Source organism: Lynx canadensis, chromosome E1, assembly GCF_007474595.2.
Source record: "Lynx canadensis isolate LIC74 chromosome E1, mLynCan4.pri.v2, whole genome shotgun sequence".
Lineage (NCBI taxonomy): Eukaryota > Metazoa > Chordata > Mammalia > Carnivora > Felidae > Lynx > Lynx canadensis.
This window is the reverse complement of record NC_044316.2, coordinates 46,714,269-46,738,644: the sequence shown is the minus strand read 5'-3', so window position 1 is coordinate 46,738,644 and position 24,376 is coordinate 46,714,269. Positions and strand designations below refer to the sequence as shown.

General features: G+C 46.8%; 1 protein-coding gene across 5 annotated transcripts in view; it reads left to right on the top strand.

Moving 5' to 3' along the window:
• The window catches only part of PITPNC1 (phosphatidylinositol transfer protein cytoplasmic 1), a 259,205-nt gene that overhangs the window by 103,866 nt on the left and 130,963 nt on the right, over positions 1–24,376 (top strand). For all 5 annotated transcript variants that reach the window (XM_030295114.2, XM_030295112.1, XM_030295111.1 and 2 more), the window contains exon 2: positions 22,663–22,811. In XM_030295114.2, the coding sequence (XP_030150974.1) occupies positions 22,663–22,811 (149 nt within the window). The remainder of the gene's footprint in view (positions 1–22,662; positions 22,812–24,376) is intronic.

Below are 24,376 nucleotides of genomic sequence, written 5' to 3'. Positions count from 1 at the left end.
TGAGCCACCACGTGCCCCTTGTTGTTTTTAAAGGATGTATGCCTGCTGTATAGGATTATGGGAAATGGGCACATTTATCCCCACTCCAGGGATCGATTCGGATCTCTCAGAAAAGGTGGGATTGCATGTGGTCTTTGAAGGGAGACCATAAGCCAATATTCAGAAAGAATAACACAGACACCAAGAGAAAGACGCTGGTTAGGAACACGTGCACACATGTGCACCACAGATGAACCGAGCGGCTGGACCAGGTGGGGTGAGAGTCGGGAGAGCATCAGGGTGAGCTGGGGAGAGCACTGGAAACTTCAGTAAGAGGTTCGGATTTTGCTCTGAACACCGTACAAAATCATTAAAGGTTTTAGATTTGGGGCAAGAGACTCAGATGAGGAGTAGATCTGTGGTTTAGACAGATGGTTCTGGAAAGGAGTGACGAGTAGGGTAAAGGGAAGGCTGGGAAACACTTAGAAGGTACGCTCCTGGCGTCTTCTGTTTTTTCTGGCTGATCCTGAATTTTTCAGACATCTTCCCGAATTTTTCTTGCTTCCTCTCTCCCTTAATTGTTGGGTCCTCCTGAGTACTGTGCACTGTCCCCATGATTCCCCCGCTATACCCACCTTCAGAATGCTGTTGGTTTCAGTCCCGAGCTCCAGCCCGGATCTCTTTCCTTGGCTCAAAGACTCCAAACCAGTATGTGTTTAATTATGTCCAGTTCACCTTCACCTGCTGACTCCCCAGCCTCCCAGAAATGTCTTTCTTCCCAAGTCTGCTTCTCTCTCTCCTCTATCTAGACCCTGGGCATAGTCTCCATTTCCCCATCCTACCCGTTCCTGAAGCCCGAAACTTGGCATGTCCCCACAACAGACGCAGAAGGACAAATATTGTGTGATTCTACTTAAAAAAGATCCCTAGAATAGTCGAATTCATAGAGACAGAAATTAGAACAGTGGTTGCCAGGGGCTGGGAAGGGAGGGAATGGGGAGTGAGATTTTAATGGGGACAGAATTTCTGTTTGGGGATGATAAAAAAGGTTGGTGATGGTTGCACGATATTGTAACAGTAATTAATGCCACTGAATGGTACACTAAAAAATGGTTAAAATGGTCAGTTTTATGTTGTGTATATATTACCACAATTAAAAAAATTTTTTAAATAATAAAGCCCGTTTGGCCTGGTTTGAATTAGTTTCTCCCGGTCTTATTTGACAATGGAAGCCTGTATCAAAAGAAAAAAGTGTTCTAAAGTATAACATACATTCGCATCATTTAGATGTTGAAGGAACACGCTTTGGGCAACGTTCCCACATTTTTGGGAACAGAGAAGAGGAATTAAGTTCCTCATTGCCTCACACCCTGTTGGAACTCAATGCATTTCCTTCAGAAACGTTATTAGAAATGGTGATTAGGCTTTTCCTTAGGGCCAGCTAGTTTCTGTGCCGACCTAATATCGTTATTTCTATGGGAGAGGGTATTTGGAGCTTTAGCCTGAAAAGGAAATTCTAGAACACTGTTCACTCAAATTGGAGAGAGATTTCTTTCGACGGGTCTAAGTGCACAGTCTGCTCGATTTATTTTTTGAAGGATAGGCGGTTCCACCTGTTTTGGGGGTAACTTCCAGTTTCTGGTCACTGTCACCAGTCTGGAGGTGTTGAAACTCAGGTTTGAGCACAGGGAATTGTGTGAGTGAAGAGGTGCCGAAATGGGCAGCTTGGGGCGTTGCATTTCTTCCTCTGTTCGCCTCTGTCTCAGGACCCAGACCCATCTGGGTCTGAGGCAGGAAGTACTTTAGAGGCTCCGCCCACTTGAAGGCTTCATGTCTTAAACCACCTGCAGATCTGAGAATCAGAGCCACACTCAGGTTCCGTTGGCGACCGTGTTGCTCGCTTTCAGGACCACCCTGACCTGGCCTTGTCACTGACTCCTATATCCTGAGATGTTCAGAAGTGACATGCTCACCCTCTTCTTTCTGAGCCCCCTTCCTGCCCTGCTTAGCTGACCTTTTGCTTTGGTTGCCTTTCTGAATTTGTTTCGGGAATCCGTCTAATGCCCCAAGCCTGCACATCTCAAGAGGGTGCCCTTGTGCAGTGCACAACCTGTGTGGCTGACCATGTCCTAAAGACTCCCAGGTCTTTGTCTATCTACCTCCTCCCCAGGAACTGGAATCCTACCCTGAAATTTCAGCATAGGGCCACGTTTCTAATGTCAGCTTATTTCTTTACTTGGAATGTACATGCTTCTTGTGAAAACTTCCAACCTTCTAGAAGTAACATTTCCCACAATCCTCTCTTAGGTAATTGCGATTAAAAATTGGCTATATATATATTCTTTTAGGGTTTTTTTTCCCCCCTCCCTGTTCAGGTACTGGTAGGCATGTCTGTACTTTTTTCTCATGTGTATGCACTTGACTGAAACTCTTCCTATTCCTACTATTTTGCAGTTACTTTTTTTTCCCACTTAACTATGCATCTGGGACATCTTTCCATTTTGGCAAGTAGAGATCTCTTTCATGATTTAATGTCTGTATTGTATTTCATTATTTGGATGTCCCTTGATTTATCTAAGCGGTCCCACTGATGGACAACTGGAGTTTTTCCAGCTTTTTTTCTACTGCATATCATGTAGCCGTGAAGAATCTTAAGCATATAAATCTTTGCACAATTGCATAAGAGCTTCTCTGGAAGAAATTCCTAGGTAGAGTAGCTAGGTCAAACAGTATAAACATCTTAAATTTTAATCGCCGGATCATCGTCCTAACCACCTTGCTCCCCCCAGCAGTGTGGTTCAGGATTTGTTCCCTCCACCTCACCAACACTGGGTAGCCTTTTAAATCTTTACTAATCTGATAGGTGTTGAGTTTGCACTAAACATTTTTTTTTTCACTTGTTCCCTCATTGCTAAACTGAGGCGATACCGGTGACCCGAGGTTAAAAGTTTTACGTTTTTCCCTTGCTTATGGGCCCGTTTTATTTCATTAGGTTCCCGCCCAGACCTCTGACTATACACTTTTATTCTATATTTCAGTCCGTTCTCTCCTTCAGACCACTCCCTGCCTCAAAGCTGCAGAGCGATGCCCAGCCCAGGACTTGCAGCGGGAAAGACTCGGGTCACCCCCGAGCTCCACAGATGGCGTGACCTTTGACGCTTTCCTTAACTTCTGTGTGCCCCGCCCCCGCCCCATGTCCTCATTTGAAAACTGAGATGGTAATTTGTCTTTCAGGATTAAATGGGGTAATTTTTATGTAAAGCACTTAGCCCTTGCCTCTTACAGTGTAAATGTTCAGGAAATACTAATCACTGTTATTATTGTTCTAATAAGTTGTGCCCTTTGTTCTAACTTAAGCTTTCTGACCAGTAGCAATATTGAGATGGCGAAGGATTTACGGTGCTCAGATATTTACAGTGTTTTATATCTTCCCCTTTCCCATAACCGCCCTGAGCCTCAAGCACTAATGAAGTTGCTTGCCTCTAAATGTCACCCTTGGCAGCATGATTCTGACCAAGCACCTCCGTTCTTTGTTTTTATCGTAACTGAGTTACATGTAATTGGAGGTTAAAACCATATGGCTAAAGGTAGCTGCTTACCAATTTTTTATGTTTATTCAGGGTGTTGTGAGGTTTGTGATTTAAAAAAAATTTTTTTAATGTTTATTTATTTTTGAGAGACACACACACACACACACACACACACACACACACACACGGAGCGCGATTGGGGGAGGGGCAGAGAGAGAGGGAGACACAGAATCCAAAGCAGGCTCCAGGCTCCGAGCTGTCAGCACAGAGCCCGACGCGGAGCTCGAACCCACCGAGGGCAAGATCATGACCTGAGCAGGAGTCAGTTGCTTAACCAACTGAGCCACCCAGGCGCCCCTGTGTTTTGTTTTGTTTCGTTTTGTTTTAATCTGAGCCAACATTTAGAAGTTAGGCCATTCATATAAAAATCTAGATTTCTAGCTTTTCTGGAGAAATATTTTGGAGATGTTGGCAAGCATCCACGAGAGCTGGGTTGCTGCTACCTTCTGTAGACGGGGCATGGGTTCTCCAGGTTTCCATGCCATGCCGTTTTCTGTCCTCTCCAACCCGTGCAGCTGGGTATCGTTGGTAATTCATCACCACAAGGCCCTGTTGTTTTCGAAACCATAGAGGAATATTTCTTGGTACCCATGTACCAAGGTAAAAATATTAAAACAAGCATATTTCTATGTATAGGCGAGTGATATTCCCAAGTGTTTAATTTGCTGAGGAATGATGTCGTTTTAGCCATTGGTTTCATTCACTGACCCCACCCCACCTGCCAAGGCAATGAACATGTGATTCATGTATGAATCAGTTCTAACAGCCTGCCCCTACAGGGCTTTCTTTCTCACTTTCTCTCCTCCTGTTACCCCAGTAGTTCTCAGTCTTAAACTGGACGTTTTTAAAAAATACTCAGGCCTGGGTGTTGGGGTGTTTTACCCTCTGCCTCACTGCTTTCCTAAAGAGCGGAAGAACCTTCTTGGAGGGGTCAAGAGAGGAACGTCTATTGGACTTCTGTCTAGGAGCGTCATCTGTCTTCCTTGGCGTATACCGTCTCTTGGGAACTCCAGGATTCCCCTTAGAACTGCGGGTTGTAAGTTCTGGGATTCTTGGACTCTGAGGTTGCCCTGCCTGGAAGGCCGGATGGGCGAACGAGACTGGCCATGCCCTAGTTCTCATAAAGGAGAGGAGCACTTCCATTCTTTTCTTTCCTGTGTTCTCTTCTTTTGTTTGTTTGTTTGTTTATTTTTTAGTGTTTATTTATTTTTGAGAGAGACAGAGACAGAATGCAAGTGGGTTAGGGGCAGAGAGAGAGGGAGACACAGAATCCGAAGCAGGCTCCAGGCTCTGAGCAGTCAGCACAGAGCCCGACGTGGGGCTTTGGACCCATGAGCTATGAGATCATGACCCGAGCCGAAGCCGGACACTCAACCGACTGAGCCATCCAGGCGCCCCTTTCCTGTGTTCTTTTCTTTGGATCCACCCTTTGGTGTCAGCGTAACAACGTAGGGCCGGGCTCTGACCGTGGACTGGGGATGGTGCAGCCGTGCCACGTGTGTGGCTGTAGGCCCTGGCACAGCTCTCCCTGGGCAACAAGAACCTACCAGCTCCAGGTGGTGGAGGCCCATTCACCGGGGCTTGGGATCCACATTGGGGTTGAGGCCAAAGCTTCACCCAGTGGGTATCCGTACTCACTCAACTGGAGCTACCTCTTGGCCCGTTGCCCCCCAAATGTGGTCAGTTGGGGACCTGGGTGCCACCATCAAACCCGAGTATCCTAGTACTGACCCCTCGCGCCTCCCTGCCGGCACATACAGAACGAAATACTCCACTTGTGCTCCCAGACAGCCTGCCCTTCCTTTTAGAGTGTTTATATTTTACCATCATTTTTTGTTTACATGTCTCTTTCCCTTACTGGAATCTAAGCTCCCTGATTGCCTGTTACCATATTAATATCCTTGGTACCCAGGACATAACTGATGTTCCATAAATATTTCCTAAGGGATTTAGGTCTTAAAAATTTTATTGACTTTTGCTATATGAAAAACTTCTCTGGGTGCCGTGGGAATATAAGAAGGTCAAAATGCAGTTTGTATTCTGAAGGAGTTCATTATCCAGTTATCAACCTTCATTTATACATTCAGTTATTCAACATTTCTTTCTTTCTTTTTTTTTCCTAAGTAATCTCTACACCCAGTGTGGGGCTTGACCTCACAGCCCTGAGATCAAGAGTCGGGTGCTGCATTGACCAAGCCGGCCAGGCGCCCCCAGTTCTGCAACACTTCTAAGGTCTGGCTAGCTTGGCCCTGGGGATGTAAAGTTACCGAGGTGTGTAGCCTAGTGTCAAGTGGCTTCCAGTCTAGTAGGGGAGACAGATAGAAAACGATATAAAACACACACGCCATAATGTGGAAGTGCAATGATACAGTTTCTAGTAATGGTTAAATATATAGAGTAAAACATAAGTAGCTCAAAACCATAAGGGAAGAACTATCACAAAGCAGTGCATGGCTTACGTGGTGGTTAGGGGGAAATAAAGCTCAACTTTCCTATCGGAGACCAAGGGCTACTTAGAAGTGTCTGCTGGGAATGGGACTCCACTGTGAAATCAGTGATCCATGGCATGTGGCAGTACAGCAAAGGCCCTGAGAAAGCCTGCATTAAAAAACCCATCCAGGGGCCCCGGTGGCTCGGCCACTTAAGCGTCCAACTCTTGGTCTCAGCTCAGGTCATGATCTTGAGGTTCGTGAGTTCGAGCCCCGCGTGGGGCTCTGTACGAATGGTGCGGGAGCCTGTGTGGCATTCTGTCTCTGCTCTCTGCTCCTCCCCTGCTTGTGTTTTCTCTCTCTCTCTCTCAAAATAAATAAATAAACTAAAAAAAAAAAACCCATCCAACTCTGTTTGACTTAGTGTTTCCCACACTCAGTTGAAACAGTCACTCACTTGACTGTGGAGCTCTTTTTCCCTCACCATTTTAACATCCTTTGGAACTGTCATGCCTTCAAATCATTGAGGGAAATGCCAGTGTAGGTACCATCTGTAATTAGTCGGTGGGTCTTCACGTTTTGGGGGCGCATGGACCTTTTTAGAATTAATGGTTGGGGGGGAGGATTGTACACCATCTATGCGTTCCTTGAAGCCTGTCCAAGACCGCTGTCCATGGTCAGGGATGGAAAAGAAGGGAGCAGATCCCAGTAAGAGGGATGCCTGTGGACCAGGACAAAAGAGGCTGGAAAAGATGGTCCTGGATCAATGCCAGTCACTTTGGAAGGGGGTGAGGAGAGGTTGTGCAGGGAGAGGGGGCCACAGTGGAGTCGGGGAGGCCAACTGCGTAAAGGCTGAAATGCCTGGCACAGAACAGCAGTCCTTAACGACCAACTGACTATGAAGGTCAAGGGAGAGCCGAGGCCAAAGATGACTTTACTGACAGAGACTAGCGTTCTAGTAGGATTATTTACAGAAAACAGCAACTTCTTGCGGCTGAAACTTCATTCAGCATGTCAAAACCGATGTCGGTGTCGTGTTGAAATGCCCCAACTGGCCCTTATTAACCAGTGCCGAATCTCCCAAGTGAAAATTCACTGTAAGAACCGAATTCGCCATCTAACTGGGCATCCTACCTTGAACAGTTAAAAATCAGATTGGTCTGACTTCTAATTTTAGAAGGAATCAGGCTGACCTTCATTGCGCTGTTGCTAACTGGAGCCCGTTACCTGGGTGACTAGATTTACAATATGTCAGTATGCAAATACCATCTGCCCAAGAGGAGGAAGGAAGAAAGGCCTTCCTCCTCTGGGGGGTTGTCAGCAGTTCTGGAACTGTCTTCCTCTGGGAATGGGGCGGAGGGCAGAGAAAGAAGAGAAAGGAAAACCAGGGACGACGTGATTTTTCCAGGAGTTTGTGGTTTGCCTTGTGGACAGTCCTATAAGGCACAGTATTAGGGGGCGATCTATAGGTGGGGTTGAGATTTTACCTTGCTTCTGGAGGAGTGAGCAGAAAGGGTCATATATACTATACACCCAGTGTGTCCCCAAACCCTCTGATACTACACACCCAGTGTGTCCCCAAACCCTCTGATTCAGATCCCTTGCAGTAGCTTAATGAAGTCTTTGAATAGATGATTCTGTCCTCCACAGCGCATTTAGGAATCGAATTTCCAATTGATAGGAGCGTATGAGCTAGATAGGGAACCCGCTGCCTTTCTTGGGCGCGCTCTCATGAAGGGTGAACTAGAAGGGGATAGTCCATTTCATTTTCCTGCACGATGGGTTGACTGGGTGAGCCGAAGGGATTTTCTCCCATAGAATCTCTATATTCAGCCCTCGTCCTGTGTGTTGTTCCAGGCTGGGGTTTAGAATCCCATTTGGAAACATTCAAATCCGAAGGCAGGCAACCTCTCTTCCTTTTCGCGAAATAACTGTCACATCAGCCGTCGGCTCCAGAAATGTCTCCCACCCACGCATTTTGTGCGTCCAAATTAGATGGACTCATTAATTTAAATTTTTACTTTAAAATCTCGGGGATTTCTGTGAGTGGGTATGCTTCTTTTAATTGCCGTGTGTCACGATGTGTGTAGGAGGAAGGCTTTCCAGGACGAGGGCTGAGAACCTTGGGCTGCTGGCTTCTAATTTTGTCCCCGCTGGTAACTCCCCCTGTGACCTCTTCTCTCCTTGCTCTCTTTGGTACTGCTGTCTCCCACCTCTTTAAAAAACTCTTCCTAATATCAACCTGAAACTGTCAGCAGCACAGGAGGGTGAGGAAACTCAACGTTCCTTACAGGGTACTTTTTCCAGCCTTATAAATAAATAACCTTTTATCTGGATGCCACCTAAGTGGCCCAGGAGATTATGCCAGAGACAGGGGACAGTGAATCCTGGAGCCGGACTCCCTGGGTTCAAATCCCAACTCAACTGCTTCATAGCTTTGGGCAAGTTGTGCAGCCTGTCTGTGCACCAGTTTCCTTATCTGTAAAACGGGGATAAAAATACTTAACCTACCTTGGGGCGCCTGGCTGGCTTAGAAGAGCATGCAACTCTTGATCTCGGGGTTGTGAGTTCAAGCCCCATGTTGGGTGTAGAGATTACTTTGTTTGTTTGTTTGTTTGTTTTGAGAGAGAGAGAGAGAGAGAGAGAGAGCAAGCCAAGGGGGGGGGGGGCAGAGAAAGCGGGAGAGAGAAATCCCAAGCAGGCTCCACACTTGTAGCACAGAGCCCGATGCAGGGCTCGAACTCACAAACTGTGAGATCATGACCTGAGCCGAAAGCAAGAGTCGGACGCTTAACTGACTGAGCCACCCCGGCACCTGGGTGTAGGGATTACTTAAACATAAAAATCTTCAAAACACAAAACACTTACCTACCTCAAAGGGTTGTTAAGGATTGAAGACGTATAAACAGTTTAGAACCATGCTGACCTAGAGAAGTTAGAACAGGGTGGTGGCTTTTATTTTTGTTATTATTTTGTATTTTTATTATTTTATTTTATTCTTGTTACTTTTTATTTTTATTATTGTTATTTCTGTTGTGCATCGTCAGGGCTCCTGGGAAGAAGTGACGTTTTGCTGTGGGCAAGGAAGTGTGTAGGATTTGCTCGTAGGCTGTGACCTCCCTCCCTCTTCTTGCCAAGCTAGTGCCATCTAGGCACAGGTGAAGCCTTTTTTCCCATGAGACGCCTCCTGGATAACCACAGACCCCGCTGCTCTACTCCATTCCTAACTCCTTCTCCACTTTCCGTCTGTGCCACATAATCCATGGATTTGGATGTGCTACTGTAGCTTCTAATAGTCTGCTGTGTCCAGTTTAGCTCTCCGTTGGTAATGAAAAGAGGCCATGTGGCTGGATAGTTGCCCATGGTATTTGTCCATTGGATGTGCCCACGTGTAAAATAACGGTGACAGAAGCAAAGAAAACCTTACCCTTCCGTAGCTTACTCTTGGCTTTCGAAGTCACTTGTTTGACTTTTCTCGTTTCTACAAGTAACTTAACACCTATCACCCAAAAAGTAAGGATGACACGTTATCGGCAGGGATGTAAAATGGGGCAGCTGCTGCGGAGAACAGTTTGACGGTTCCTCAACAGGCTAAACACAGAGTTGCCCTGTGGCCCAGCCATTCCACCCCTAGGTGTCTACCCAAGAGAACTGAAGACGTGTGACCTATGTCCACACAAAGGCTGGTACACATTATGTTTATAGCAGCATTATTTCTACTAACCCAAAAGTGGAAACAACCCAGATGTCTATCAGCTGAGGAATGAATGAACAAAATATGGTGTTTCCGTGCAATGGAACATTATTTGGTTTAAAAAAAAAAAAAAAAAGGAAGGAAGGAAATACTGATATATACTACAACATGGATGAATCTTAAAAACACGATTCTAGGGGCCCCTGGGGGGGCTTAGTCGTTTGAGCTTCTGACTTTGGCTCGGGTCATGGTCTCGCAGTTCGTGAGTTCAAGCCCCACATCAGGCTCTCTGCTCTCCGCAGCAGAGCCCGTTTCAGAAACTGTCCCTGTCTCTCTTTGTCCCTCCGCTGCTTTTACTCTCTGTCTCTGTCTCTCTCTCAAAAATAAACATTAAAAAAATATTCTAAATTAAAGAAGTAGTCACAAAAGGCCACATGTTGAATGATACCCTCTGTATAAAATATCCAGAGTAGGCATATCCATAGAGACAGAACATACGTTGGTGGTTGATAGGAGCTGGGAGGAGGGAAGGGTGGGGTGTGACTGAAAATGTTCCGGAACTAGATAGCGGTGATAGTTGTACAGCCCTGTGAATGTACTAAAAACCACTGAATTGTGTACTCAAAAAAGAAAAGAAAAAAAAAAAAAAGGTATGAGAAGATCTGTATAATCTATTGCAGAGTTTCAAGTCATTTCCAGGGTTACTTTTTCAAGAGTAGCTGTCACCTGAAAGAGAATAAGAAGTGACTTACTTAATTTGCAAGAAAAAAAAAAAAAGAAAAATTAAAATTACTAAGAATGGCTTTTTCACCCCAAACCTTTGAATATAAACCATACACACGTGTTATAAGTCAATTCTCAGGACTCAAACAGTTACTTGTACACCAATGTTTGTAACAGCATTACTCACAAAAATAGCCAAAGGGCGGAAACAACCCAAATATCCATCAGCAGATGTATGGATAAACAAAATGTGGTCTGTCCATACAATGGACTATTAGTCAGCCTTAAAAAGCAATGAAATTCTGACACTCGCTACGACATGGATGAACCTTGAAGACATTATGCCCAAGTGGAAGAAGCCGGACACAAAAGGACACACACATGTTGTGTGATTCCACTCATACGAGGTACCTAGAATGGCCAAGTCCATACATAGAGACAGACAGGAGATTAGAGGTCATGGGGGTGGGAGGAGGAGTTGGGAGGGATTGGAAGTTGTTGTCCGATGAGTTATGGAGTTTCTTCTTGAGATGATGAAAAAGTCTGGGAATGGGTGGTGGTCGTGGTCGAACAATATTGTGAATGTACTTAACACCACTGAATTGTACATTTAAAAATAGTTAAAACGATGGAGCGCCTGGGTGGCTCAGTCGGCTAAGCGTCCGACTTCGGCTCAGGTCATGATCTCTCTCAGTTTGTGAGTTCGAGTCCCGTGTCGGGCTCTGTGCTGACAGTTCGGAGCTTGCAGCCTGCTTTGGATTGATTCTGTGTCTCCCTCTCTCTCTGCCCCTCCCCCACTTGTGCTCCATTTCTCAAAAATGAATAAATGTAAAAAAAAAATTTTTTTTAAATAGTTAAAACGGTCGATTTTGGTAATGTATATTTTACCACAGTAAAAAAAAGGGGGGGGGTAAGGATCCTATGAAGACCAACACTTCCTGCTCCTCATTTTGTTTGTCACATTCTCTTTGCTGTCAACCCTTTGAAACTTGATACATTCTCTTTCATCCTGGTGTTGCCTTGGGGACTTGTTGCGGGGGGGGGGGGGGGGGGGTTTGCCGGAACAAGGATACAGAGAGTCAGAAGGGCCACCGTGGTTGGCCTCAAAGGTGCCGGTTGATAAACTACCTCCCCAGGTCATAAATCCAGAATGCAAGAGGAGCTCAGAAGATAGATTTCTTAACGTAGTAATTTCTGAAATTGTACCCGATTTCCTCTGTCTTGCCTATTTCATTCCGTGTCTCAGGAGAGCAGGATTTGACTGCCCTTTGCCTTTCTCTATCAGTTATCTGCTTCTTTTAAGCAAGGACGAAACACCCTCAGGCTGCCATTGCCATTAACGAATAGTGCCTTCCCTGCAGCCAGCCACGTACCCTACAAATGCCGGCTGCCTCTGGGCTACAGGTACCATGAGTGTGCAGCCTGGGGCCTCTCTTCCAAAGCGAGGCGAAGAAAGGTATTGGAACTTTCCATACTTAGATCCCCGGTTACAACCTGGTCGTAACTCTCCGCATTGCTAGACAGTTCGCAGAGGCAGCTAACACTTAAGCAAACAAAGGAGTTCGGTGACCTTCAAATGTTATTCTAGGCATGAAGTGGCTTGAATAACTCTTTCAACACAGCGAGAACTCCCATTGTTCAGTTGTATATGAAGCAGCAAGTGCTTTTCTTTGCATTCAATTGCGCTTCTGTTCTCAGAAGGTCTCAAAGACACTAAAACTAATTGCTATCATTCCTGCAAGTCTATTTCAACTTTTAGCCAGTACAACAGCTTCCCTGGATGCTACTGGTCATTTTTCCTAAAAGATGGATAGGTGCCATGATAGGTTTCGCAAACAGGAAAGACCCTAATTCTGGAAAGACCCTGTTGCTTGCATAGTAGACGGACCGCTCTCCCTTTGGTTATGGGGCCAAAGTTAAGGAGAGGAGCACTGGCAAGGGGGAAGCAAGGAGGAGGTGCAGGATTCATTTCCCAGGACAGTCCTGTCTCAGTCTTTCCCCTTTAGGGCCTTGTGATTGGCTGTGGGTTTATGTTCAGTAGTAAACACAAGTGCCTTGATTGCTTTCCCGAGGTCAGACCTGTCCCCAGACCTCTCTCCACTTATCTGAGTTGCGGTTGGTTTCGCAGCAAACGGTCTGATGGCTGAGATGGAAGCTTCCGCTTCTTACAGCGCAGAGCCTTCTGTCTTCACGGCGGAAAGGTGTGGAAACCCTCCTCTTCGCCAGAGACGAGGTCTGTCTTGTTCCTAGCTCTGCTTCCAGCGCCTCCGGGGCCTGGCACACACCGAGTGCTTGTTCAGTGCACAAGCCAGGACGGACAAGGCTCTCCAGCACCAAGGCTTGTCCCCACAACCACGGTATGGAGAAATCTCGCATTCTGCCGTGAAGGCCAGCTACCCCTGTGGCCTTGAGTTGAGTTCTAGCATGTCCTATCTTTGGTTCTTCATGGCAGTCAATAATGACTGATTCGTTCAGCTACATATATATACACACACACACACACACACACACATATATATATTTAAAAAATTTTTTAATGTTTATTTATTTTTGAGAGAGAGAGAGAGAGAAAGAGAGACAGAGCTCGAGAGGGGAAGGGCCAGAGAGAGAGGGAGACACAGAATCGGAAGCAGGCTCCAGGCCCCGAGCTGTGAGCTGTCAGCACAGAGCCCGATGCAGGGCTTGAACTCACGAACCATGAGATCATGACTTGAGCCGAAGTTGGATGCTTAATGGACTGGACCACCCAGGTGTGTGTGTGTGTGTGTGTATATATATATGTGTATATATATATATACCTATGTATGTATGTGTATATATATATATATATGTACATATATATATACGTACATATATATGTACCTATATATAATATTAACATATTTTAATGTTTATTTATTTTTGAGAAAGCGAGAGAGAGCACAAGGAGGGGCAGGGAGAGAGAGGGAGACAGAATCCCAAGCAGGCTCCATGCTGTCAGCACAGAGCCCGACGCGGGGCTTGAACCCACGAACCAGGAGATCGTGACCAGAGCTGAAACCAAGAGTCGGACGCTTAACCGACTGAGCCACCCAGGGGCCCCAGCTTCTCATTTATAAACACGAGGGGATGACCCCTCCTGCTCGAGCTGATGCTCATAAAGTGGCCGATATGCGCTGCACCTTACCAGTTGGGCTGTTCAATATTGGCATCAAATGAATTCTTGGGGCTAGAATACCACCCCAAAGGCGAGCCAGTGTTGGAAGGGGCAGATCAAATGTGCACTCTCGCTTTTTCCTGCACTGTGAAGAATGTAGCTACCTTCCCTTACGGGGTCAGGTAGATTACGCCGAGCGTCCTGGAAATGATTTGCAGTCTTGGGGCAGCCACGGGTTGCAGACTTCTGCTTGCACCAGCATAAAGCCTATCCTGAGCCCTTCCCTTGGCGTTAAATTGCTCTATTTCTATTCAGTTGGGTCCAAAACTTAGGACGGGTTAAGCATCGGTGTATGATGCTATTTCTATGGGTTTGTCACAAAAGGTTTTTTTTTTTTTTGAATTAAAGTCCATCACCCAGCTCCTTCTTAAATCTTTTTATCAGCTTTTTCATTCCTGCACCCTGGCATAATGACACAGGTATTCCGTAAACAAGACACCTCAGAGGGCTGCTTATAAAAATCCAGGAGGAAAGATAAATATGCGATGATGCACTGATATCTTGAAAATATGAGCTGCAAGTTTGTATTTTCCTTGTGGGATCGGATATTGGTTTTCGTGGTTTATTGACCTGGCAGGGAGATCTGACGAAACACCGGAGAACCTTACACCTTTGTTTTTTGGGTTTTTTTTGAAACCTCCTTGTCTGCTTGGAGAAATCTGGACATTGAATCACAGAGTCAGAAAGACTAAGGGGTTGGCAGCCGTGTCCTTGTGGAACCCAAGTCAGATCCAGCCCTTGGTAGCAAAAGCACGCACTACCTTTCCAAAAGGAAAGGATTTGGAATTGGTCTTGCTTGTAGAGTTGCTCTCAGTCGGAGCCCCAGGCTGACTAGCAAATGGAGGGGGAGGGTCATGAAATGAGACGGTCCTTTCTCAATAAGGAGCTGGTGTTTTCATGGGCGCATGTTAGGGATGGGGGGATCGGCATGCATTTTGTATTTAATCATTCTTTCTGGACTGTCAGGGTCTTTGCAAGTCATCATAGTCAAACCGTGTTACTTGGGAGCATCGTTACTGTGAACCCTCCAGAATGTCAATATCAAGGACATTTAACTCAGGGCACCTGGGTGGCTCAGTTGGTTAAGCAGCCAACTTCATCTCGCGGTTCATGAGTTGGAGCCCCAGGTCAGGCTCTGTGCCGACAGCTTAGAGCCCGGAGCCAGCTTCAGATTCTGTGTGTGTGTGTGTGTGTGTGTGTGTGTGTGTGTGTGTGTGCGTGCGCGCGCGCGCGCGCGTGTGTCTCTCTCTCTCTGTGCCCCTCCCCTGTTCATGCTCTGTCTCTCTCCCTCTCAAAAATAAATAAACATTAAAAAATAACAATAATAAAGACATTTAACTCTAGGGCATCACGAGCCAGACAAGTAACCAGCAGGGCAGGAATCGGGCATTCATGCAACATTGTCTCTGAGAGAAGTCCTTTTCTAAAGTTCTCAAATTTAGAGAACTTTAGAACTTTCTAAAGTTCTCAAATTTAGAGAACTGTGTTGGCGCAGCCCAACACCCTCAAATTAGCGTCCAAACCAAAGATCCACCAAATGTAAAAGTCCCTGTCCTTAAATATTTTTTCTTTTTCATAGTGAAAAAGACAGACTCTCTGTTAGATGGCCACCGTGAGGTAGGAAGCAGGTGGGAGCCACACTCACTGAAGAATGACACGTTCCCAGGCTTTTTTGAGAATTGGGATGAGGGGGGCACCTGAGTGGCTCAGTCGGTTCAGTGTGCGACTCTTGATTTCCACTCAGGTCATGATCTCTTGGTTCGTGGATTCGAGCCAGGTTCGTGCTCTGTGCTGGGGCTGAGCCTGCTTTGGATCCTCTGTCTCCCTCACGCTGTCCTTCCCACGCTCACACATGTGCTCACTCTCTTTCTCGAAAGATAAACATTAGGGGCGCCTGGGTGGCTCCGTCGGTTGAGCGTCCGACTTCCGCTCAGGTCATGATCTCACAGTCTGTGAGTTGGAGCCCCGCATCGGGCTCTGTGCTGACGGCTCAGAGCCTGGAGCCTGCTTCCGATTCTGTGTCTCCCTCTCTCTCTGCCCCTTCCCTGCTCATGCTCTGTCTCTGTCTCAAAAATAAATAAAAACATTAAGAAAAAAAAATTTTTTTTTAAAGATAAACATTAAAAAGGAAAAGGGCAGGGGGTGGGTATATAGGTGATGGGGATGAAGAGGTGTACTTGTGATGAGCACCGGGTGACATACGAAAGTGTTGAATCACTCTGTTGTATACCTGGAGCTAATATTACACTACGCGAACTAACTGGAATCTAAATTAAGACATTTAAAGAAAAAGGATTGTCATGGAATAGACCGCACATAAAATTCACTGTCTTGGCCGTTTTTAAGGGTATGGTTCAGGGGCATTGAGTGCACTCACAGGGCTGTGCGACCATCACCACCGTCTGCCTCCAGGACGGTTCCATCTTCCCATTACACACTAACTTCCCATCCTCCCTCGCAACTGCCATTCTACTTTCTGTCCCTGTGAAGCTGACTACTTTGTAAGTGGAAGTTCCCAGGCTTTTTTATATTTGGGAAGTGTTCAATCTGACGACCATCTAAGAAAATTTTTACAGAAAGAAGAGATCGTCTTGGGCAAAGGGTCCGATTTTCTTTGGTTTTTGCGTCATACGGGCATGTGGCAATGCCCTGTTCTCATGCGTGTCCCTTACAGAGCCGTAGCATAACAGGGAAATGGGCAAAACAGATCTCAAGACCCAGCCAGATGCATTGCCCAACAACAGAAGGAGCGGTAACTACGGCGGTTTGGGTACAGTTTTACATTTTACAAGGCATTTTAATTTGTAAGTTTCTTCTCACTTGATTCTCACCATGGCCTGTGAGGTATTTTCTTAGTCCCATTCTAATGATAAGAAACTGTGGCTCAGATAAATAAATTGTCTAAGGTTACAAAGCTAATCAAAGGCAAAATCAGGACTTCAGCTCCAGGTTTCGATTTTAAAACCCCAGTGCTTTCCACCATAGCACGCGGTGAGCAATTATCACCTCTCTAGAGGTCCAGGTAAAATCGCCAGTCCTCAGAAAAGGGAAGCTTCGGGGCACCTGGGTGGCTCAGTCGGTTGGGCATCTGACTTCAGCTCGGGTCATGATCTCACAGCTTATGAGCTCGCGCTCCACGTCTGGCTCTGGAGCCTGCTTTGGATTCTGGTTCTCTCTCTCTCTTTCTCTCTCTCTCTCTCTCAAAAATAAACACTAAAAAAAAAAAAAAAAAAAAAAGAAGAAGAAGAAGAAGAAAACGGAAGCTTCCCCAAATGTATCCCTAATTGTCCGTGTTCCACTTTGTTAGCTTGGAAACGCATGGAAACGCTTTCCTGACCAGCCAGCCTCAACGAGTCTTAGTGCAGCCTAATGGCTTGAGCCTCACTCAGACCCCATGGATCTAGACCAGGGTCTAGACCAGCACGTCCAACAGAGCTATGTGAGCCACAAATGCAAGCCGCAGTGGTTTCCATTGAAAGTGGTTTAAAATTTTTCTAGTAGCCACATGAAAGTAAGCAGAAACAGGTGAAGTTCATTTGGAGAATGGATTCCAGTTACCCAGTATATCCAAACTACTATCATTTCAATATGTAATCAACATAGAAATTAGGGGTAAAAACATTTGTTGTTGTTGTTGTTGTTACCAAGTCCGCAAAATCCAGTGTGCATTTACACTTACAGCAATCCCAAGTCAGATGCTAAATTTTCATCGGTGGCATCTGATCTGAATTTAAATTTCATAAAAATTTCCAGTTGGAAAAGTAGATTCACATGCCCAAGGTGTTTCGACCTTGTGTAAAAGTTTTCTAGTAGCTGAATCAAGTGTCAGTTTGAGGGTTTTTTTTTAACACTTATTTATTTTTGAGAGACAGAGCGTGAGCAGGGGAGGGGCAGAGAGCGAGAGGGAGACACAGAATCCGAAGCAGGCTCCAGGCTCCGAGCTGTCAGCACAGAACCTGACGCGGGGCTCGAACTCACAGACCGTGAGATCATGAGCTGAGCCGAAGTCAGACGCTTAACTGACTGAGCCACCCAGGCGCCCCTGTCAGTTTTAAATTTTTATTTATTTATTTTTATTTATTTATTTTTATTTTTATTTTTTTTAATTAATTAATTTATTTATTTTTTAGAGTCAGGCAGTAAATATTTTCAACTTTGCCAGGCCATGCAGTCTGTGTTGAAAGTACTCAATGCTACTGCCGTGCGGCGAAAGCCACAGAATGAACGAGTAGTGCCGTGTTCCATTGAAACCGTATTTAACAACAACCACAACCACAACCACAACTTCATTTAACAAACAAGAAACAGCCCACACGGTTTGCCGACCGCTGGTCCAGAACATTGCCCCGGTGCCTTAGCTGTGCTATGGATTACAGAATACAGTCAGCTCTAGACCCTAGTTTTCTGAGGCGGTGAAAAGCTAGACTCATTGTATCTCCCTTCCTGTGTGCAATTACAATTTTGGCACCACTTGGTGTGAAGCTCGCAGGGCACCTGAAGATAAAACATCTCAGACTCTCTTTTCGGCGGGCTCTTTGCACATCATAAGGCAGTTGCTTCGACGTCCACGTGTTGAGAGTGGAGAAAGCTGGAAGCTTTTTGACAGAGCATTTACAGTGATGTGAATCCCGTGGGAAAGTCCCAAGAATGCCAAATTGTATCAACCCCTGCTCGTTCCTCTTTCCACACTGCCAGAGCAGAGACAGGCAGGAATTGCACCCATTTCACAGCTGGAAAAACTACATGGTATCATGTTAAGTCAGAGGGCCAGACGTTTCCCCGTGGTTATGTGGCATTCATCCATTTTGATGGTAAAGGCAAAAGCACATGTAAACTCTGATTCCTGGGCTGGGGCTTTGATGTCCTGAGTCATATCTTTGGGGAATAACTCCATTCAGAATGGGTCATGTGTATTACAAAGGGTTGCCCCACTTTTCACATCTTGATATTTAGGAACGGTATTGAGACCAATGGAGGAAGAGAAAGGGGACAGGAAGGGATGAGACAGGGATTGGTTGGAAGATGACAGCCGCTTGGTTGGTGCTTTAGGGTGGGGATATATGAGAGCCTGGCCTCGCAGAGATCTCTGAAGTGCAGCACTGGCGGCGGGGGGTGGGGGTGCAATTTAGTGAAAAATCATAGCTCGGGGTTCTCCTGAGCCTAAAACTTTGGGTCCAGTAATTCTGGCAAGGAGGACATTTCAGGTGTTGGTGGTGCTCAGTTAATAAACTATATACCCAGAGGTTCTGGCTCGGGGTCACCTTTTCTAAAATCAAGATTTGAGGTCGAACTATATTGAGTCACTTGACTGTGCCCAGTCGGAGAGTTTGCAATAGGACAGACTGAGAAAAACCCTTGGCTTCCCCAGACACGTTCGTGCCTTTTCTTTTTTTTTTTTTATTTTTTATTTAAAAAAAAAATTTTTTTTAACATTTATTTATTTTTGAGACAGAGAGACACAGAGAATGAACAGGGGAGGGGCAGAGAGAGAGGGAGACACAGAATCTGAAACAGGCTCCAGGCTCTGAGCTGTCAGCACAGAGTCCGACGCGGGGCTCGAACTCACGGACCGTGAGATCATGACCTGAGCTGAAGTCGGACGCTTAACCAACCAAGCCACCCAGGCGCCCCACGTTTGTGCCTTTTCTTAAACTGTGCAGCTCTATCAAACTTGTGGCACTGTGTGCAAGTGGGAAGGATCTGAATCCCCATGATTTTTTTTTTTTTTTTTTTTGACAATAGAGATCATTATTTGGGGTAGCTGTTCCGATGACGGCTCACACGGAGGCTCAGCCCTGCAGCACAGAGCTGTCTGGAATCGTGATTGCCTGTAATGATGATTACCCAGACTCTGGAGTTAGAACAATAGATCTTACAAAGTTAGAGCTTACTTCCTCCACAAGTCCGTATGTGAGCACAGTTTAAACAACCTGGGTCTTTCACATGGTATCAGGCTTTGGTTATTCGGCTTCTGAAATAGCAAAGTTCAGAAGCGATGGAACTCATCCATCACTTCTCCCAAAATCATGGTGAGGCCCAGATGTGTTAAAGCAATTCACCTGTCAGAGAAACAAAGGCTGAAGGTGGGTAAAGAAGAAACAGTAGACCTGCGGTCACGTCCCAGCTCTGCCACCTAGAAGCCACGTGGCCCCGGAGAAAGTCAACCCTCTCTCGAGACTCAGTTTCCTAATTTGGAAGTCATCGTGAGCATGAAGTGATCGGATCTGTTATCAGTTCACTGGCTTCAAAAGTCTTAAGAGTACTTCTGAATCTTTGGATTTGCAGCCTTCATTTGACAAAGTTTGTTTGGAGACAGTGATGAGGAAGGTGGTATTTTCACTAAACTAGGGATGCAGCCTTGCAAAAAAATGGTATTCAGGAAGAAAGAAAAGACGGGTCCCCTAAAGATGGACCATTTTGGCTTCAGTACCGTCAGGTACCCCGTGAGTGCTGTGAATGCCTTCGCCGAATTTGCCCCAGTGGCTCTCAGCATTCAGTGTGCATCCGAGCCCGGTCCCCAACCGCCTCTTCCCCAAGGGTCTGGATGTCAAAGCACCGGAATGGCCTGGGATCCAACATTTTGAGGAATATGTCTGCCGACTTTGAGACCGATGGTTCAGGGACCATCTGTCCTACCCTCTACCGCGTCACTGAGAAACTGCTCGGTGCATGTGTCTGTGAGTTAATTTGTGGCTTTAAAAACAACGGCAAAACCTGTGCTTCTGGATGGCCCAGCTCAGACGGTCACAACCAGCAGAGCAGGCCTGATTTGCTTGGGAGGGAAAGGAGCGACAGCTGCAGAACGCTTGGCCATCTCTGCGTCTGGCCTTGAGTGTCCCGCCACCCCCAGTAATGTCACCTACTGCATCCAGCGTCTGTCGGTCGCCCCCAGACTGACGTTATCTTAGTGAGCTAAGGCTGGTGTCTGCCCCACAGTGGCTCGTTCAGAAGCCGCTGGAATGATCAATGAGGCTGAGCAGACGGGCCCTTCTCTGGCCACTGGTGAATCAGCTGCCGGCTGCCTCGGCCCGTTCCCGTCTCCACAGAGCAGAAGCGCTTGAACCAGGGACGGCTCTTCTGTGTCAGGCATTGTCCTTAATGCCATGCATTCTTCACATGGGAGTGGGCTGGAGCTCCTGAAGACACGCGCCTTCTGCCAGACCCCTCCCCCACCCCCAACTAAAGCCCTTGGTGGCCTTTGGTTTTTGTTTTTACTTTAAAAAGTTTATTTATTTATTGTGTGAGAGAGAGAGCACAAGCTGAGGAGGGACCGAGAGAAAGCGAGAGAATCCCAGGCAGGCTCCGCACAGCCAGCGCAGAACCTGGCACGGGGCTCGAACCCACCAACCGCGAGCCCAAGTTGGACGCTTAACCGACTGACCCACCCAGGCGCCCCTTTACCGTCTTCCTTCTTGAAAGAGCCGTAGTCTTTATGAGCAAGAGTAAGAGCCAGAGTTACTAAGGGGAAGCCAGGTCAAACTTCTGATTGAAAATAAACTCAAAGATTGATTTCATCTTTGATGTTTCTCTCTCCCCTTCCTGTGTTTCTCCTCAGCACCCCCTCTTCCCCCCGATTGTGCACAGCACGTGCATGCATGTACGCACATACACGCTCATGTGAAAAGCATTTTAAGTGCGGATCATCCTGGGGAGGCGTATGGCACAGAATCGTGGCACTGCCCTTTGAGGAGACCCAGCCTGCCGTTCCCATTGTCATGGTTACTGGCCTGGCCCCCAGGGCTGGTCTCAGACCAGAGGCTTTCAGCTCTTCTTCACACTCCCCTCCCTGCACCTGCCTCACAGCGAAAGAGGGACCTTCGGAGGTGTGTGTCTTCTCAGCCTTAGAATTGACCGCACTGTTGATTTGTCCATTTCATCTGCCCCCTTAATTTAAAATCTGTTTCTCTCTCTTAGGCACACAGATAGGAGACCTACAGCCCTGCCGGCCTGGGCGCTTTGGGGAACAACCCTGAACAACCCACCATTATTTTGCTACAGACCCAAGCCCCTTTTCCCCATCCCAGGGGCCTTGATGATAGTGACACAGTGTGTCTGTTGTTTTCACACCAAATCTGCCCGAAGGACCACAGCATCCTGTCTCCTGGCTCTGAGCAGACATCCTTTTTGCAAAAGGCATTTGACCCCCTCCTCTCTCTCTCTCTCTCTCTCTCTCTCTCTCTCTCTCTCTCTCTCTTCCCCATCAAATTAGTTTTGCCATGTGGAAAGTACACAGGGGGAAGAAATGCCTGTTGGCCCTGGGGTTTTCAGAGAGGCAGGAAGGAGAGTGGAACAGTTGAAAAATGCAGACAGGGCAGAGAATGTTCCCATTGTATGTTGCTCCTTATTATCATTTTCCTGTAAGTAGACGTGGCTTCTGGGAACCTCAGGCTGGAAGGCTCCACACTGTGGGTGCAACTGGATAAAAAAGAGTTAAAGACTCTGTAGATTCGCCTCTTTGCGGATCAGTGTGTAGAATACAGGTTCCATTCTTGGTGGGGCTCGGTCATCTGGAGTTTGCTAAAGCTTCGAGGTGATTCTAATGTCCAGCCACTCTTGAGAACTGCAGATCTAGGGGACAGAGAACTCCAGGAGAGTTTGAGACTGATGACGGAAGAGATAGGTGACATCTAGTCCGCTTCTGCCCAGCAATGCAGTTAATTAGGCAGAGAAGGGACAGAAATAACGCTTCCTGGCCTGTTTGTTGCCAAACAAAATCGGACTTTAGCACCATTTAACCCTGTAGGGCTGATGCTCTGCAACCCCTTCCCCCCCCCCCCCCCCCCCCCCCCCCGCCGCTTAGACTGCCAGCCACCCCAGCAAGCATCACCAGGGTGATGTAGAACATTCACAGGAACACGCCGTATCTACACTCTACTCACAACTGGTTCTCCTCCCCGCTCCGGAGGAAAAAACAACGCCAGGCCCACGTGTCTGCCTTCTTTTCTGGCAGACAGTGCTGACCATAGTTGCTTGCCACGCCGTGGAAGTTGGGGGGGATGTTTTCGAAGGCAAGCGGCGGGGCTGACCTTTCTCTCACTGTGTGTTTTGTAGTACAAAATCGGACAGCTGTACATGATCAGCAAGCACAGCCACGAACAGAGCGACCGAGGAGAAGGGGTGGAGGTGGTCCAGAATGAGCCCTTTGAGGATCCTCACCATGGCAACGGGCAGTTCACCGAGAAGCGGGTGTATCTCAACAGGTAAGTCACGGCAGCCGGCCATCCACCTGCAGGCTCTCCCACGCCACCCCACGGCCGAGCTGGAGGCGGTGTGTGGGATAAAAAGGTGACCTGAAAAGTCACTACATTTGCCCGCTCCGTCCACCAGTCTCGTAGCTTCCCCAAAACAGAGTCCCCTGCCTTCGGCAAGAGAGTCCCCAACTGCATTTTCATGAGGAGGGGCTTTCCTCTTCCATTTCCCACCCGCTGGATGACGTGTTCAGATGAAATTTGGTCTAAAGGGTTACAGAGCTTTGTCTCCTACCCCTGGTTCGGTGTTAGCAGCGGGAAAGAGATGGCTTTGCCTGAGGGTTGTAGAGACGTGCCAAAGATCGCAGTGTGCCGTTGGGGTCTTGACTTGGTAAGCGTTCTCGTTCCCGCCAGGTGACCACTCGGGTGTTCACAAAGGGAACTGACAATGAACGCTTGTCGTTGCTTCTTTGGAAGGGTAAACAAGCAAGGATTATAACCCAGCACTCATCGGGACAGCCGTTTCTGCTTTGCAAAGCGTATTCTTTAATCTCTTGCTGTTTTCTTACCATTAATGGCATAGTTGATTATCGGGGCTTGTCTGACCTTCTCCCCACCCAATACCCATTTCCAGCCCGTTTTCTTCCATTTTTTCTCTTCCAGGTCGGGACATTTGTATACTCACTGGAAATATATTTTATTGAAATTAACTGTCTGCTCCAGTGAACCAGTGGATGACTGGTTTGGTCTTTGCTACTGTTTCTGTGCATACTCTTTACCCCCACCTACGGCTCCTCCTGTTGGCCCCGATGTGATTATTCAGAAAGCATTTCCAACATAATAACTGGACAGCGCCCCAGTTTATTCACTGATACTCGTGAATATTTATCCATTCTTTGTGCCTTGACCATGAGACATTTCTGAGAGGAGCCACACTGGGACTCTGCCATGCCCACATGGCCTCCACCTTCCAGCAAGCACAAGTGGACTATTCCTTCTCGATGGGTGCATTTGGGTCCTGTCACTACGGTGTGTGGAAATCTCTCAGGCCGATATCCTGACAGTGAAGGCCATGGGCTGATTAAACTGACATGTTTTAATCTACCCAGGGATGCAGTATCAGGGAATTCCTGAGTCACGATGAAATGCAAATGGGATTGATCTTATTCATCTATTAGGAGCTGTGAATTCGCAGGATTTGGAACCCATTCAGCCTCCAGCCAGCTGCCGATTCGCAAGAGTAGCTGAGCTCTGGGACTAGTCTAGGGATGACTTCCTTACAGAGACTGGTTTCTCAGTGTGCTGCTTTGGCATTCTTAGTGTGGAGGGTGAAAATCAAATACTGAGCAGGAATCACCTGTGTAGAGCAAAGAGGAGTGAGCATGATGTAAGAAAATAGATACAGACCTATGGAAAATTCCATTCCTTGGCAGACAATTGCCCTTTCCTACATTATTGCTTAGGAAATGTTCCCTACATACCAAATTAAAAAAAAAAATTAGAAAACTTCATACTGGGGTGTCTGTGTTGGCTCAGCAGGTTGAGCATCCAACTCGTTTTTTTCTTTTTTAATTTTC